The 18,295-nt window shown below is 42.7% G+C and overlaps 1 protein-coding gene across 1 annotated transcript in view; it reads right to left on the bottom strand.

Annotated features, from left to right (window-relative positions):
- LOC131898536 (tetratricopeptide repeat protein 28-like) overlaps positions 1 to 17,337 on the bottom strand; it is a 52,543-nt gene extending 35,206 nt beyond the window's left edge. The window contains exons 1-2 of the mRNA XM_059249726.1: positions 17,181 to 17,337; positions 807 to 1,085 (exon numbers count right to left, since the gene is read on the bottom strand). Coding sequence (XP_059105709.1) covers positions 807 to 1,085; positions 17,181 to 17,264 — 363 coding nt within the window. The 5' untranslated portion in view covers positions 17,265 to 17,337. The remainder of the gene's footprint in view (positions 1 to 806; positions 1,086 to 17,180) is intronic.
- Between the last annotated feature and the right edge of the window lie 958 nt (positions 17,338 to 18,295).

Genomic DNA, 18,295 nt, shown 5'->3' with positions numbered 1-18,295 from the left:
TAAACTTAAACTCATGATCCTCCTGCCTTGGCCTCCTGAATACTGGGTGATGTATATACCACCATACCCAGTTTATGTATTTCTCACTTAAGTTATTTTCAACTTAGGATACATATATACATATATATATGTATATATATAATCTATATTATATATAGATATAAAATAACAATGCTATCATTAAGATAAGAAGTATCTTTATGAACAAAACAAAATCACCAACTTGCACCAGGCAGTGCTCAAGGGAATATAATTATGATTTATTTTTAGCTGAGATTTCCCTGATTAAATATCATTCTTTTTGTTTGTTTTGTTGTTTGTTCACAGAGACAAGATTCTCTGTGTAGCCCTGGCTGTTCTGGAACTCTCTCTGTAGACCAGGCTGGCCTCAAACTCACAGAGATTCTCCTGGCTCTGCCTCCCCGAGTGCTGGGATTAAAGGTGGGCAACACCAACTGACTAAGTTCATTTTAAATTGAAGGAGATAAATACAGTTGCTATACAACATCTAAACACTTGTATGAAAAAAGTTGTCTAAAACCTGAATAGATCCTGTAACTCATCAATAAGATATACCAAAATTTAAAAAAAAAAGATATACCAAAATCTAAAACAAGCAGGGAAAGAATTAAATGTGGACAGAAAGCAAACTTACAAACCACTGAAGAAAGGTGGTTGCTGGCTTTTGGTCACTGTAGATTTTGCTGAAGTATTGATTCTATGAATGAGTATCTGTACTGAATCAATGAAATGTTATCCTAAAATATCAAAACAGACAATTCTGTGAAAGTAAATAAAACTGCTACCTTTGGCCATTTGGGATTGAGGAGTCGGGCTTTGATTGCATCATCCAATGCCTTGTGGTACTGCTGGGTTTTCATGTAGGCTGCAGATCTATTGCTATATAAAATGCAGTTCTGAGGGTCAACTGCCAGGGCTTCATTATACAAAACAATAGCTGTGTGGAAGTCTCCATCATGACAGGCCTGGTTACTCTGACGGACTTTCTCAACAAATTCAGCTTTGCTCAGTGCTGGTTCATCAGGACTTCTCTGGGCAATAGTCTTAGCACCAAAGAGAGGGATCTACAAACAAAGAAATTGTCATAAGTTCAAACAGTCCACACAGGTTCCTGAGGCCTGGAGCTGATGTCAGGTATCTTACTCATTGAGGCACAGTGTCTTTCTGAATCTAGAGTTAACCAATTCTGCTTCCCTAAGTTGACTTTTGTCCTTCTAAACAATAAGCTTTCCTTGAAACAGATAACAGTACCTTAAATGGACACATACAGGAAAAGATATAGCTCAGTGGACAACACACTTGTCTTGGAAGCATCAAAACTGGAGTTTGGATTTCTAAATTCCATGTAAAAACCTTGGCAGGTGTGGTGGCCACCAGTAATCTTCATATTCAGGAGGCAGAGACAGGATACCCAGAGTAAGCTGGCTAGAGAAACAGAATTGGATTTTAAAATATGTTCTCTCTAGTCTTGGCTGGCCTCAAACACACATAGATCTGCCTGTCTCTGCCTCCTGAGTGCTAGGATTAAAGGTGTGTGCCATCACACCCAGCAGGCTATCATATTTTGGAAGTATATACTTTTCTTATAGGAGGTTACAATTAAGAGACTGCATTGAGACTCAGAAGAGACTTTACTTTTAAATTTTTTTCCAACATAATATTTGTATTGGTTATTTGGTAATTTCTTACACCACAATCACACTCACTTCCCAATCCTCCTAGGTCCAATCCCAACCCTTGTGACTTCCCCCAAAAAAAGAGAATTTAAAAAAAAAGGAAAGAGAGACTTTATGTTTAAATGGTGTTGAAACTGAAAGACGATAAAGATTTTGGAAACTTTGAACTAAATGCATTTTGCAGTACAATATGGCTAGGAACCTATGAAGATCAAGGAATGAAATATGGTGGTTTGAGGGCGAATGTCCACCATAGGTTACTGCATTTGAATACTTGGTCCCCACTGGTTACACTATCTAGAAACATCTAGGAAGTCCAGCTTTGAGTGCTCGCTCTCTTCCTGTACTGGTGATTCAAGATGTAAGCTCTCAGCATTCTGCTTCAAGCACCATGCCTGCTCCAACCCCAACCCTGACATGATGGACTCTTACCCTTTGGAACCAAAAGCCAAAATAAATCTTCTGTAAGTTGCCTTGGCCATGGTGTTTTTTCACAGAGAAGTAACCAATGCAGTTAACATGGCCCTTTTGACAGTATCCACTCAAGACTCTCACTCTTACGGTGTCTTCCTCTTTTTCATTTTTATATATTTACTTATTTTTCTGTTATCAGCTTGATACCGTATAAATTCTTATCCTAATAGTGAAATGTTTCATTGAGGCTTGTCCAGTAACTGAGTAAAACCAAAACTTATTCTAAGCCACAGTCATCCTAGGGTCCCCCCTGCTATATAGCCTCCCTGGTTCTATGGGTTGCAGTCTGATTGTTCTTTGCTTTATATCTATTAACTATTTATGAGCGAGTACATACCATGTTTTTGTCCTTCTGAGTCTGGGTTACCTCACTCAGGATATTTTCTAGTTCCATCCATTTGCCTGCAAATTTCATGCTGTCATTGTTTTTCTCGGCTGAGTTGTACTCCAATGTGTATATGTACCACATTTTCTTAATCCATTCTTCAGTTGATGGGCATCTAGGCTGTTTCCAGGTTCTGGCTATTACAAATAGTGCTGCTATGAACGTAGTTGAGCATGTATCTTTGTGGTATGATTGAGCATTCCTTGAATATATGCCCAAGATTGTTATGGCTGGGTCTTGAGGTAGATCGACTCCCAATTTTCTGAGAAACCGCCATACTGATTTCCACAGTGGTTGTACGAGTTTGCACTCCCACCAACAGTGGAGGAGTGTTCCCTTTGCTCCACATCCTCTCCAACATAGACTGTCATTAGTGTTTTTGATCATAGCCATTCTGACAGGTGTAAGGTGGTACCTCAGAGTCATTTTTGATTTGCATTTCTCTGATGATTAAGGATGTTGAGCATTTCTTTAAATGTCTTTCAGCCATTTGTGATTCTTCTTTTGAGAATTCTCTGTTTAGCTCTTTAGCCCATTTTTTAATTGGATTGTTCAGTATTTTGATGTCTAGTTTCTTGAGTTCTTTATATACTTTGGAGATCAGTCCTCTGTCAGATATGGGGTTGGTGAAGGTCTTTTCCCATTCTGCAGGCTGGGTTTTTTTTTGTTGTTGTTTGTTTTTTGGGGTTTTTTTTTGTTGTTTTTTTGTTTTGTTTTGTTTTTGTTTTGTTTTTGTCTTATTGACCGTGTCTTTTGCCCTACAAAAGCTTTTCAGTTTCAAGAGGTCCCATTTCTTAATTGTTGTGTTCAGTGTCTGTGCTGCTGGTGTTATATTTAGGAAGTGATTTCCTGTGCCAATGTGCACTTTCTCTTCTATTAAGTTTACTGTAATTGGATTTATGTTGAGGTCTTTGATCCACTTGGACTTAAGTTTTGTGCATGGTGACAGATATGGATCTATTTGTAATCTTTTACATATTGACATCCAGTTATGCCAGCACCATTTGTTGAAGATACTTTCATTTTTCCATTGTATAGTTTTGGCTTCTTTGTCAAAAATCAGGTGTTCATATGTGCATGGATTAATGTCAGGGTCTTCAATTCAATTCCATTGGTCTGCATGTTGGTTTTTATGCCAATAACAAGCTGTTTTTATTACCATAGCTTTATAGTAGAGCTTGAGGTCAGGGATGGTGATGTCTCCAGAGGTTGCTTTATTATACAGGATTCTTTTAGCTATCCTGGGTCTTTTCTTTTTCCATATAAAGTTGAGTATTTTTCTTTCCAAGTCTGTGAAGAATTGTGTTGGGATTTTGATGGGGATTGCATTGAATCTGTAGATTGCTTTTGGTAAGATTGCCATTTTTACTATGTTAATCCTATCTATCCATGAGCATGGGAGATCCTTCCATTTTCTGATATCTTCTTCAATTTCCTTCTTTGGAGATTTAAAGTTCTTATCAAACAGATCTTTCACTTGTTTAGTTAGTGTTATCCCAAGGTATTTCATATTATTTGTGGCTATTGTAAAGGGTGATGTTTCTCTGACTTCTTTCTCAGCCCTTTTATCATTTGTGTATAGGAGGGCTACTTATTTTTTTTTGAGTTGATCTTGTATCCTGCTACTTTACTGAAGGTGTTTATCAGCTGTAGGAGTTCCCTGGTAGAATTTTGGGGGCCACTTATGTATACTATCATATCATTTGCAAATAGTGAAAGTTTGACTTCTTCCTTTCCAATTTCTACCCCCTTGATCTCCTTTTGTTGTCTTATTGCTCTAGCTAGAACTTCAAGTACTATATTGAATAAATATGGGGAGAGTGGACAGCCTTGTCTTGTTCCTGACTTTAGTGGAATCGCTTTGAGTTTCTCTTCATTTAATTTGATGGTGGCTGTTGGCTTGTTGTAATTTTTTTAATATTTTATTATGTTTATTATGTTTAGGAAGGTTCCTTGCATTCCTGATCTCTCTAAGACCTTTATCATGAAGGGGTGTTGGATTTTGTCAAAGGCTTTTTCGGCATCTAATGAGATGATCATGTGGTTTTTTCTTTCAGTTTGTTTATATGGTGTATTACATTGACAGATTTTCATATGTTGAACCATCCTTGCATCCCTGGGATGAAACCTACTTGGTCATGGTGGATAATTTTTTGATGTGTTCTTGGATTCGGTTTGCCAATATTTTGTTGAGTATTTTTGCATCAATGTTCATGAGGGAGATTGGTCTGTAATTCTCTTTCTTTGTTGCATCTTTGTGTGGTTTGAGTATCAGGGTAATTGTGGCCTCATAAAAAGAGTTTGGTAGTGTTCCTTCTGTTTCTATTGTGTGGAACAATTTGAAGAGTATTGAAATTAGTTCTTCTTTAAAAATCTGGTAGAATTCTGCATTGAAACCATCTGGTCCTGGGATTTTTTTGGTTGGGAGACTTTTGATGACTGTTTCTATTTCTTTAGGGGTTATTGGTCTATTAATAGTTTATCTGGTCTTGATTTAACTTTGGTGTGTGATATCTATCCAGAAAATTGTCCATTTCTTCCAGATTTTCCAATTTTGTGGAGTACAGGTTTTTGAAGTATGACCTGATGATTCTCTGGATTTCCTCGTAGTCTGTTGTTATGTCTCCCTTTTCATTTCTGATTTTGTTAATTTGGATTCCCTCTCTCTCTCTCTCTCTCTCTCTCTCTCTCTCTCTCTCTCTCTCTCTGCTTTTTTGTTAATTTGGCCACAGAAAGCACTAAAAGGAAAAATCCAAATCTAAAGAAGCTAAACACACCCATGAAAACTCAAGCAATAGATAATCCCACAACAACAAATACCAAAGAAGAAAAACGCAACACTACCACAAAAAAATAACAGGAATTAACAATCACTAGTCATTAATATCCATCAATAGCAATGGTCTCAACTCACCTATAAAAAGACACAGACTAACAGAATGGATAAGAAAACAGGATCCATCCTTCTGCTGCATACAAGAAACACATCTTAACTTCAAAGACAGATACTACCTCAGAGTAAAGGGCTGGGAAAAGGCTTTCCAATCAAATGGACCTAAGAAGCAAGCTGGTGTAGCTATCCTATTATCTAATAAAATAGACTTCAAACTAAAATCAACTGAAAGAGATCAGGATGGACATTACATATTTATCACAGGAAAAATCCACCAAGATGAAGTCTTGATTCTGAACATTTATGCCCCAAATACAAAGGCATCCACATTTATAAAAGAAACATTACTAAAGCTTAAATCGCACATCAAACCCCACACATTAGTAGTGGGAGATTTCAACACATCGCTCTCACCAAAAGACAGATCTACCAGACTGAAACTTAACAAAGAAATAAAGGACCTAACAGATGTTATGACTCAAATGGACTTAATAGATATCTACAGAACATTCCATCCTAGCACAAAAGAATATACCTTCTTCTCAGCACCCCATGGAACCTTCTCAAAAATTGACCACATGCTTGGTCACAAAGCAAATCTCAACAGATACAAAAACATTGCAATAACCTCCTGTATCTTATCAGACCACCATGCCTTAAAGTTAGATTTCAACAACAATAATTTCTTTCTTTAGTGCTTATAATTTTCCCTAGAAAGGTCTTTTACATCCTTGGCTAAGATAGGCTTAGACTAGGTCATTTTTTTTTCTATTTTTCTTTTCTTTTTTGAGGTTTCTATGAACAGAATTATTTCCCTGATGTCTTTCTTAGCTAGTTCATAATTGGTATACAGAAATGCTACTGGTCTTTGTAGGGCAACTTTGCATCCTGATAGCTGAGTAAACTGATTCATCAAGTCAACAGGTCTTTTAGTGGAGTTGTTAGAGTCAGGGAGGTAAAGAGTCATATCAGAGACAACTTCTTCCTGTCCACAAAGGAAGTGCTTTAATATAATCAACCTGCCACCAGGTCACTGGCTACTCACCCCTAGGAAGGGGGCCATACTGGGGCCCAGTGTTGGCCTCTGATGTTGGCAGATCTGGCACTCAGCAACAGCTGTAGCTACATCAGCCTTGGTGAGTAGAAGACCATGTTGTCCAGCCCATCCATAACCTTCATCACTGCCTCATCACTGCATCATCATGGCTACTCTGTTCAAGGATCTACTGGGCAATAGGAGGGACAGCCATGGAAGAGGCTGACTGTCCACAGAACATGTTATCCTATCTACTTGATTACTGAACTACTCCTCTGCTGAAGTCACATTTCAATGAACATTTACATGGGACACAAGTATCTTCACATCCTTTGCCCATTTGAAGAGATCTAGCCACAAACTTCTTCCTCAAAAGTTTTTCTCACCAAATTCCAATCATGATCTTTCCAAGTCCCTGGCCACAGCCAAACCATTGGCTACAGCCCATGAATCAGTAAATAATCACAGAACTGGCCATTTCTCCTTCCTTTTTTTTTTTTTTTCAATTTCTCCTTCCAAGCAGAATGTACAACTACGTGCACTGCCCAAAGTTCTGCCCACTATAAAGATTTCCCTTCTCTGCAGTCTTTCACGATTGTCTCAGAAAAGGGCTATAATTCTGCATCTGTCCACTTCCAGATGATGCTTGCAGTGTACATGTGGTGGTTTGATGGAGAATGGTTCCCATAGGCTCATACATGTAAATGCTTGGTATCCAGTTGGTGGAACTCTTTGGGAAGGATTAGGAGGTGTGGCTTTGTTGGAGGAGGTTTGTCACTGGGGGTGGGCCTTAAGGTTTCAAAAGCCCATGCCATTCCCAGTAAGTTCTCTCTCTACCTCATGCTTATGGATGACGTAAGCTCTCAGCTGCTGCTCCACTGCCATGCCTACCTACTGCTGCCATGCATCCCACCATGATGGTCATAGATTCTAACCCTCTGGAACCATGAGTCCCAAATGAAATGTTTTCTTCTATAAGTTGCCTTAGTTACTATGCTTTGTCACAGGAATCAAAGTGACTAAGACAGTACAGAACCAACAGTAAAGAAATCCTACTAGTTTTATGTTACTCAGTCAACTGATCACACAGCATACCATACCCCATGAGGCCATAGCTGCATGCTCAGAAGTAGACGGCATTGCAACTGGAACAGAAACCATAGGCATTTGGGCATCTTCATGTAACTTGCTTGTGCCCTCAGGACTGGCTTAGGCCTGCTAGCACATGATACTATGATCATTTGATAATGGATTGCCCCCCCCTTGTTCAATTATATCTTTGTTGGTTATTTTTGCTCTTTTGGGGGGCCCACCACCCAGCTCTCAAATAAATCACACATGGAGGCTTATTCTTAATTATAAATGCTCGGCCTTAGCTTGGCTTGTTTCTTGTCAGCTTTTCTTATCTTTAAAGTATTCCATCTACCTTTTGCCTCTGGGATTTTCCAGTTCTCTTACTTCTGTAAATCTTACTCTTACTCCATGGCTTGATAATGTAGCTAGGTGACTGGTCCCTGGAGTCCTCCTCCTTCTCCCAGATTGCTCCTTCTGTATATTCTCTCTGCCTGCCAGCCCTGCCTATTTCTCTCTCCTCACTATTGGCCTTTCAGCTCTTTATTAGACCATCAGGTGTTTTAGACAGGCACAGTAACAAAGCTTCACAGAGTTAAAAAAAAATGCAACATAAACAAAAGTAACACACCTTAAAATAATATTCCCCAACACATCTGTATCAGCTTTCTGCTTTCAATGGTTTCCTTCACTGATTAAGTTTTTCTTTAATTCCTTTTCACAAGCTGGAAACTTAGCTGGATGAGATCCTGCTCTTAGGTCACCACTCCCTTTATTCCATTTAGCAACTGGCTTTTCATTATCGGTTTATCTCCTTGAACACAGCACTCAGCTTTATTATACTTCCTGTGTGCCTTTTCTCCTCAAACTCTACATTTTGTATTTTTCCTGTTCAGCTTTATGGTGATATTTTATTTGTGATGAAATGTGATTTTATTTATATGTTAATAAATAAAGTTGCCTAGGGGTCAGAGCTAATGGCAAGCCATAGCAGAAGTCTGGCAGTGGTAGCATATGCCCTTAATCCCAATCACATGACAGGCAGATCTCTGTGTGTTCAAGGACACCACCAGCATGGAGACACATGCCTTTAATCTCAATACCAACCATAGAAGACCTGGGGGTCTGTATAGACAGGCAGTGATGAGGAGGTCATGTGGTTGGGTTTACAACCAATGAGAAGGTAGAACAGAAAGTCAATAAAAAGACAGATACACAGGAAGTAGCTCTCTTTCTGAGGGGAAGGACAACAGTGGCAGTGGGGGCGGGTGTAAGAAGGTGGTTTTAGTCTTAGCTCTTAGCTACTGCTCTGACCTCTTGGGCTTTTAACTCTGCATTTGGCTCTGTGTTTCTAATTTAATAAGACTTACATCTACACAGCTTGTTCCTTTTCATTATAGATCTGCATAAGACTGGTCACTAATACCACATGACATAGTCAATAATAGGCTGTTTTGAAATCTCCTGGTCAATGCTGTTAATCCAAAACTCTTCAATTTAGCCCCAGACAGATTTTTTGGACAAGGGCAGAAAACAGCCACATTCTTCACCAATATAACACAGGAACATCTCTAGGCCATCTACTAATATTCTTCTCCTCTAAAACCTCTTGATTTGGCCATCAAAATCTACATTGTTCCCAGCAACACTGTCTTCCCTGCTCCTATTAGCATGGCCCATTTAGCCCCATTTAAAGTGGTCAACTGTTTTCTTAATCCAAAGTCCCAAAGTCCACATTCCACCAAGAAACACAGTCAGGCCTGTCATAGCAATACCCTAGTCCCTGATATCAACTTCTATCTTAGTCAATGTTCTATTGCTGTGAAGAGACCACAGCAATTCTTATAAAGGAAAATATTTAATTGGGGTGGGCTCCGGGTCCAGAGGTTTAGTCCATTCTTATCATGGCAGGACGCATGGCAGCAGACAGGCAGAAATGGTGATGGTGAAAGAGCCAGGAGTTCTACATGCAGATTGGCAGGCAGCAGGGAGAGACACTGGGCCTGGCTTAAGCAGGTTTCTGAGAAACCTCAAAACTCACTCCCAGTAACACACTTCTACCAACAAGGCCACCCCTACTAATAGTGCCACTGTCTGGTAAACAATCATTCAAATCTGTGAGCCCTATGAGGTATTGGGGGGTAGCACCCCCTAACTAAATTCTACCTTGTATGATTTTATGTCTCCTAAGCCAATCCATTAACAAACCCTTTATAACATCAATTCTATTGCTTTGAGTTTCTTCTATACCACTACTTCCTGTTCACTTGACCCAATCAGCATAATGTCATCAATACAGTAGACACCATGACATTTTGTGGGAAAGACAGATGATCAAGATCCCTTCAAACTAAGTCATGGCACAGGGCTAGGGCATTAATATTCCTTGATGTAAAACAGTAAATGTGTACTGCTGGCCTCAACAGCTGAACGCAAACTGCTTCTGTGGTCCTCATGGCAGGCATTGACAAAAAGGCATCTGTTAGATCAGTGACTGTACCCCATGTCCCAGCAGGTGTGTTACTATGTCAAGTAAGAGCAACACATCCAGGACAGCAGCTGCAATCTGGAGTCACCACTGATTAAGTTTTCAATAGCCAACTGTCACGATCCTATGAGGAGGAGAGGGCATAAGGAATTAGTAGGTAGAAAGATAGCGGAGATGAGACAGACAGAAACACAGGATAGCTTCAGAATGACCTGGATCAAAATCCACTAGCCCCTTCTGTCTCTTCAAAAGGGCTTTTTATAGGAATGCCAAGGGGCAGGACAAAAGACCTCCCCTTACTAGATCAAAGCATACCGCACATCCAAGTGTAAAACACCTGGTAACCACACACATGGTCAATCCATCCCCTTATGCAGCACTGCTGGGTAAAGCAAGCTCAGATCTCACTAGGAAACCTCTGTGGGCTCCCACACTGGGACTAAAGGTGTGTGCCACTATCACCTGGAAAATGCTTTCTTTTTATAAGAGTTGCAGTGTCTCTTCAGAGAAATAAAACACTGACTAAGATAACCCTGTCTAAAAGTAAACAAAAATAAAATAAGACACCCAACACCAACCTCTGGCTTCCACATGCACAACCACGAACAACATATAAACACACACACACAAACACATACATCACAGATATATATACACACATCCACACATATAGACACACGTGTGCCCATGCATGTACACGTACACACACACACACACACACACACACACACAGGTTGCCTTTGCACCTTGACCATCATTTTCTAAATCACTTGAAGTCACTTTCCACTCACTAAGTTATTCCTTTTTATTCATTTTTATGTTATGTATACGGATATTTTGCCTGTATGTATGACCATGCATGGTGTATATAGTGCCCATGGAGTCCAGAAGAGGGCAATGGATACTCTAGAATCAGAGATACAGAAGGTTGTGAGCTGCCATGTGGGTGCTGGGAATTGAACTTTAGTCCTCTGGAAAAGCAGCAAGTGCTTTTAACTGCTGAACCATCTTTCCAGCCTGATATTAAATTTTCCAGCCTGGCCTCAAATTCACAGTAATTCTCCTGCCTCAGCTCACAAAATATGGGACTATAGGCATAAAATCACTATGCCTGGGGCTGGAGGGATGGCTCAGAGGTTAAGAGCACTGGCTGCTCTTCCAGAGGTCCTGAGTTCAATTCCCAGCGACCACATGGTGGCTCACAACTATCTGTATTGAGATCTGGCGCCCTCTTCTGGCCTGCAGGCACACATGCAGGCAGAACACTGTATACATAATAAATAAATAAATCTTTAAAAAAAAAACCACTATGCCTGGCTCAATTGGGGACTCTTTTATTTTATTAATTTTTGTTTATGAGTGTTTGTGTGATTGTATAATGTAAACCACATAAGTGCCTGGTGCACACAGAACCCAAAAGAGGACACTGGATCCCCTAAAACTAAAATTACAGACAGCAGTGAGCCCCCATGTGGGTGACCGAAACCCAACTCAGGTCATCTAGAAAATCAGCAAGTGTTCTTAAATGTTGAGCCATCTTTCCAGCCCCAAGTTGTATACTTTTAAAACTAAATGGCAGGAATGGGGAGAAAGTTTACTGCATAAACAAGAATACTGAGTCGGGGTCTTCAGAAACCTACATGAATGCCAGGTGGGTATAGCAGCCCACCTATAATTCCAGCATGGGAATGTGCAGAGAGGGTATCTCCACAAGCTGGCTAGCAAGCTATGCGTTGAGAAACCCTGCCTCACTGGATAAAGTAAAATGGTTGAGGATGATTTCTGACATCAACCTTAGGCTTCTACACACACACATGCATATGTGCCCACACATATGAAAAAACATGCATACACACATGCATAGCACACACGAACACATGAAAACTGAAAAAAGAAAGACAAATAAGTAGGGAGTGGTGCTGCACACCAGTAGTCACAGTTCCTCTTGAGGCTGAGGCAAGAGGACTGCTTGAACCAAACCAGTTTATGTGGCATACCAAGACGTCAAATCTCAAGATCTGCTCCTGGTGGCTCTGCCTACGCTGAGCTTTCACACCGACAGTTAGCAGGACCTTTAAGGTTAGTTCCTTTCATTCAGAGCATGTTCAAAGGCCATCCAATGGGTCATGAACTGATCAGTACTTGCAGAAGATTCCACAGTACGAGTGTTCAACGTTAACCATCCAGCAGTTAGTTCATGAACAGTGCTGTCACTTTTCAGCTATCACCAAACAAGCTATGAACATTTATACAAACTTTTGTTAGAGCCACAACTACTGAACTGTCAAACTGTCTTCAAAGTCCATGGGTCACTTTTCATGCCAGTGATATGAGACGATTCTCCACATCCTCCTCCGCTCTCATGTACATCAGTCTTTTTCAGCTTAGCACCAGTAATGCAGAATCACATTATATTGCATCCGTATCCCCAACAACCAACAAGTTACATACTTTACACTTGTTTTCGGACATTTATTTATCTTCCTTAAGAGTATTTGCTGCTTTTCCAGAGGACCCGAGTTCAGTTCCCAGAACCCACATCAGGTGGCTCACTACAGTCTATAACTCCACATCCAGGGGGGTTCAACACCTCTGGCTACCACAGATATCTACACACACACACACACACACACACACACACACAATTTAAAGACAGAGCCAGTAAGAGGATTCAGAAGTTGGTCAGGAGACATCTACAATCCTAGCACTAGAGAAGGGACACAGAGACAGGCAGCTCTCAGGAGCTTGCTGGCCAGCCTGAACTAGCTAGCCAAAAACAGTGTGCTCCAAGCACAACAAAACCCTGTCTCAAAATATAAGGAGGGAGGGCTGGTGAGGTGGCTCAGTGGTTAAGAGCACTGGCTGCTCTTCCAGAGGTCCTGAGTTCAATTCCCAGCAACCACATAGTGGCTCACAACCATCTGTAATGAGATCTGGTGCCCCTTCTTGCCTGCAGGCAAACATGCAGACAGAACACTGTATACATAAGTAAATACATCTTAAAATATACATATATATATATGGAGGTGCAGAGCAATAGAGGACATTGACCTCTGGCCTCCACCCCCTCAAACACACGTGTGCACCCACACATACATAAGCACACTACATACACACACACACACACACACACACACACACACACACGAGATAATAATGGTCACACACTACTCTGTCAATATATTATAAACCATGAAACTAAATCTTTTTTGTTTTGTTTTTCGAGACAGGGTTTCTCTGTGTAGTTTTAGTGCCTGTCCTGGAACTCGATCTGTAGACCAGGCTGGCCTGGAACTCACAGAGATCCATCTGTCTCTGCCTCCCAAGCACTGGCATCAGAGGCATGTGCCACCCACCACACCTGGGTTACAAAACTCTTTTTTTTTATTTAACTTTATTTTATGTGTGTTGGTACGAAGGTGTCATTCCCTGAAACTGGAGTTAGAGACAGTTGTGAGCTGTTGTGTGGTGCTGGGAATTGAACCTGGGTCCTCTGGAAGAACAGCCATTGCTCTTAACCACTGAACCATCTCTCCAGCCCCCAAAACTCTTAACTCAATTCAACTATAATTGAAATCACCTAAAAGACACACTTCCAGGTGTGACTTCGAAGGCACCTCTGAGGAGAGAAAACCCATCAGGAAGTTGGCTGGTGAACTCCATGGGCTGGGCTCCCTCTCAGACTGTCAAAAAGAGAGCTAAGTCCACCTTCATCTCTCCGCCTCCTGATACAATGTGACCAGCTGCCCTGTGTTTATTTCTCCGCCTCCTGATACAATGTGACCAGTTGCCCTGTGTTCATCTCCCACCTCCTGATACAATGTGACCAGCTGCCCTGTGTTTATTTCCCCGCCTCCTGATACAATGTGACCAGCTGTGTCATGCTCCTGCTACTACGCCTTCCCAGCCATCGGCTGGACCCTCAAACATAAACCTTCCCTAAAGTTACTTCCAGTCAGTGGTCAGAACAAAGAGAAAAGAACCTAACAACACTAAAGATGTTAACCTTGTTGGAAGTAAAGTTTTATTTTTCAATAAGCTTTTCAAATATTTTTTTAGATTATAATTGCAACAATCCCCCTTCCCTTTCCTCCCTCCAATCCTCCCACTCACCCCTCTCCTTGCTCCCTTTCAAATCCATGGCCTCTTTTTCATTAGTTGTTGCTATGTAGCAACATACATATACATATTCCTACATATAAATACAACTGCTCCGTCCATATAATATTATTCATATGTATGTTTCCAGTTCTTACCATTTGGGATTGGGTAACAAATCAGTGTGTTTGTCCCTGGTGAAGACTACTTCTCCCGCTTCCAGCATTCCTTAGCTACCTGTAGTTCTTTGTCTAGGGTTGAGGCCTCATGAGCTTTCCCCTTTCTCTTTAGCATGACCATTTGTGTCATATTAAGTCTAGCCGATGACATTTCTAAAAGACACAATCTCACAACAAACTCCTTTTTCCTCTGGCTCTTACAATCTTTCTGTCCCCACCTTCCACAATGTTCCCTGAGCCCTGGGTTCATGAATTATGCTGCAGATGTATCCATTGAAGAGTAAAGCTTTTCTTTTTTGTTTTGGGGGTTTTGTTTTGTTGTTGTTTTAAAGACAGTGTCTCTCTATGTAGTCCTGCTGCCCTGAAACTTCCTATGTAGACCAGGCTGTCCTCAAACTTGCAAAGATCCTCCTACCCCTGTCTCCCAAGTGCTGGCATTAAAGGTGTGTGCCACCACACTCAGCAGGAATAAAACTTTTCTATTTTAGTGTATGTGTGTTGCATGCTTGTATGGGCACAGGTTCACTGTGAATGTTTTTGAAGAGGCCATGAGATATAGACTTCAGGACTCTTCCCCAATTGCTTTCTACCCCCACCCTCACCCCCACCCCAACACACTACGTAGCTCTGGCTGGCCTGGAACTCTCTACATAAACCAGGCTGGCCTCAGTCACATACAGATCTGCTTGTTTCTACCTTCTGAGTGCTGGGATTAAAGATATGCGTCACCATGCCAGGTTTTCTCCACCTTGTTTTTCAAGAGCTTTCTCACTCAACCTAAAGCCCAGTTTCAGGCAGGCTGGCTGGCGAATGAGCACCAGGGATTCACCTGTTGCCACCACCTCCTAACTCCCAATTCTGGGGTTACAGGTCCATACCAACTGGCCCAATTTTAGGGGGAAGTCAGGGGTGAACCAGGGTCCTTGTGCTTGCATAGAAAGCACTGTGCCCACCAAGCCGTCTCCCCAACCCCTAAAGACAATTTGTTCTTTTAAACGAATCCATATAACCGACAAAACATATTTAGAGATTACATCATTTTATTTTTCTTTTTTTTTCTTCTCCAGATGCAATCTCAGCTCTTACTGTCTTTCTTACACTTGAATTCTCTATTTACTGAAAAACACTATTGAAGAGAGATCAACTAAATGAAATAGAGCTACATGGAGGAAAAAGAAGCCATAGCATTAAGCAATTGTAGTACTGGCAAGAAAAAAAAAAAACAAAACAAAACTTCAAAAAAGCAACTGCCAAATTCCCTGAATAAATAATAATTCAGATTTCCTTGGATGAAAATGCAAATATTGGTGATAAAGAGATGACTCTGTGGTTAAAAAGCAGCGGCTGTTCTTGCAAAGTGTCAGAGTTCCACTCTCAGCACCCAGTTCATGGTTCACGACTTGTGTAACCTGAGAGCCAAGGCCCTCTTCTGGCCTCTGCTGCACATACATATGAGTGAAGAAAACACTCAAATATATAAAAAATATTTTTAAAAAAAATGTAAATGTTTACCTGTCTCAGAAGAACAAAAAATCCTAGAGGACTGTCTTCAAATGAAAAGAAATAGTGCATTTTTTATATTCAAAGTTTTATTCTCCGCGTGCGTGCGTGCGTGCGTGCGTGTGTGTTGGTACACCTGTGAGGAGGTCAAAGGACAACTTGCCAGAGTCCTTTCTATCCTACTGTGAGGGTTCCAAGGATCCAACTCAGATGCTCGGGCATGGTGGCAGGAACCTTTACCCATAGAGACATACCCCTGACACTCAGAATTAATTTTAATCTAGCCAGGATATACAGACCTGATCCTTTATAGTAATCAACATATACCTTGTTTTTTACTAAAGCACACTGGGAACATCACCTTATGAATAGTAACAAAAGTTAACCTTGAAACTGAGAAAAATCATATATGAACTAAAGCTGACAGATATTTATCTCAAAAGACACCTGAAGTATCTCAAGGGTTCCTAGGTTGCAACTCCAGGGTCATTCAGTTCTACAAATATTTACTAAACAACTACTACATGCTAGGCACCATGCAGAAGTAAAAACAAAGCAAGTTATCTGCTTATGACACACTTTACAGCTGGACAAACTCCCCAAGTCAAAACTTTGTGCCTTGAGAAACCAGTTTGTGCGTGCGTGCATCTCTTGTGTGTGGCCTATATTTTAATAACGTGCTCCAGATTATTTCTACACCCTGGCTAGTTAGTGGCTTGGGAGGGGAAGGAAAAAAAAAAAAAAAAAAAAAAAAAAAAAAAAAAAAAAAAAAAAAAGAAGGCTGCTGCTCCAGCCAGGCAAAGTAAATTTTGCTCAGCATCCTTCACTCTGACAGACACACCCAAACATTGCTAAGCCCAGGTGGACCTAAAGCTTTCCAGGATCTGTCGGTGATGAGGCACCAACCACCTTGTCGCCTTCTAGGAACGGAACGCCCACTCCCTACCAACACCACCCGGGATGGCAACACCTGAGCCTCCCAGCAGCTGCATTCTACAGCCACGGTGGGCTCTGCCCCGTCCCCAACCCCACCGCACCCCACCCCACCCCCGCCCCGCGCCCGTCCCGCTCCGAGGGGGCGGGGTCGAGGAAGAGGAGGTGCGGACCGAAGGTGCCTACGGCATTCCAAGCCCCTGGCGCAGGCACGGACAGCCGTGGAAACTGAGGCAGGCGGGCAGATGACGGACCGGGTCTGCCTGTGTGGTTCGCGGCGGGGATCGAACCCCGAGGAGCGGGAGAGGGTCGGGGGGCTCTGCCTCCAAGTCAGTCACCCGTCCGCCCCCGCCGAGGCCCGGCCCGGCTTGCACCGACGGAGTTTCACAAAGAAAGTCTCCCGGCCCGCGCCCCGCTCACACTCACCGGCGCCGGCGGAGACTCGGGCTCCCGCCGCCTGCGGCTCCGCGCCGAGGCCGGCTCGGGCGCCAGCGTCAGCGGCTGTTCCATCCCCGCGGGGCCCGTCCGCGTCCGCCTAGAGCTAACGGTCCCGCCAGCTTAGGCGCGCGCCCCGCTCCCGCGCGCCATGTTCCCGCCGTGCCGCGCGCCGCCGAGCGCCCCCCCCCAACCCCCGCGCCCGCCGCGCCCTCAACGCGCACGCGCGCGCCCGCCGAGCCAGCTCGCACCGCGCAAGCGCGTGCCCGGCCCTGAGCCCTCCCGGAGCCAGCCGGGGGTCGCTGTTCCGGGCTCTGAGCAGCCGCCCGCCGCACTGCGGACCACCCGGAGGGCACCACGCGGGGCCAGGGCAAGGGAAGGCGCGCTTGTGTAGGGGTGACACGGTGAACGCTGGCGTCCCAGGCCCGCGTCAGTGCTCTCCCTCGTCCAGTTAGGATGGAATCTTCAGAAGCCCACCTCCTGCATCCCAGGACTCAGCGGCTGGTCCTCAGTAGATGGGTCTCTGGAGGCGAGACCTAGTGTTTGCAGCGGTTAAGAACCGAGAGATCCCTAGAAAAGATGCAACATCTAGTCTCCTTAAAACCATGTTTTTCTAGGCGGTGGTGGTGCATGCCTTTAATCCCAGCACTCGGGAGGCAGAGGCAGGCTGATCTCTTTGAGTTCGAGGCCAGCCGGGCCTACAGAGCGAGTTCCAGGACAATCAGGACTACACAGAGAAGAAACCCTGTCTCGAAAACCAAAAAGAATATTGTGGGGCTCTGGCTGCTCTTCCAGAGGACCCGTGTTCAACTCCCAGCACCCACATGACAATTGTCTGTAACTCCAGTTCCAGGGGACCTGACACTCTCACACATATGTGCAGGCAAAACACCAATGCACATAAAATAATAGTAACAGTAATGAACATATAATGCCTGGCACACACTAGGCTCTCCCAGGCTCGCAGGTGCTAATTCCTGCTGTATCCTTCCAAAGTGCTCACAAATGATGATGATGAAGAAGAAGAAGAAGAAGAAGAAGAAGAAGAAGAAGAAGAAGAAAGAGGCTCAGTTTTCAAGCCCTGTGGTGTAATTAGCAGGAAGGGG

Source organism: Peromyscus eremicus, chromosome 23, assembly GCF_949786415.1.
Source record: "Peromyscus eremicus chromosome 23, PerEre_H2_v1, whole genome shotgun sequence".
In the NCBI taxonomy this organism is placed as follows: domain Eukaryota; kingdom Metazoa; phylum Chordata; class Mammalia; order Rodentia; family Cricetidae; genus Peromyscus; species Peromyscus eremicus.
This window is presented reverse-complemented; position numbering and strand designations above follow the sequence as displayed.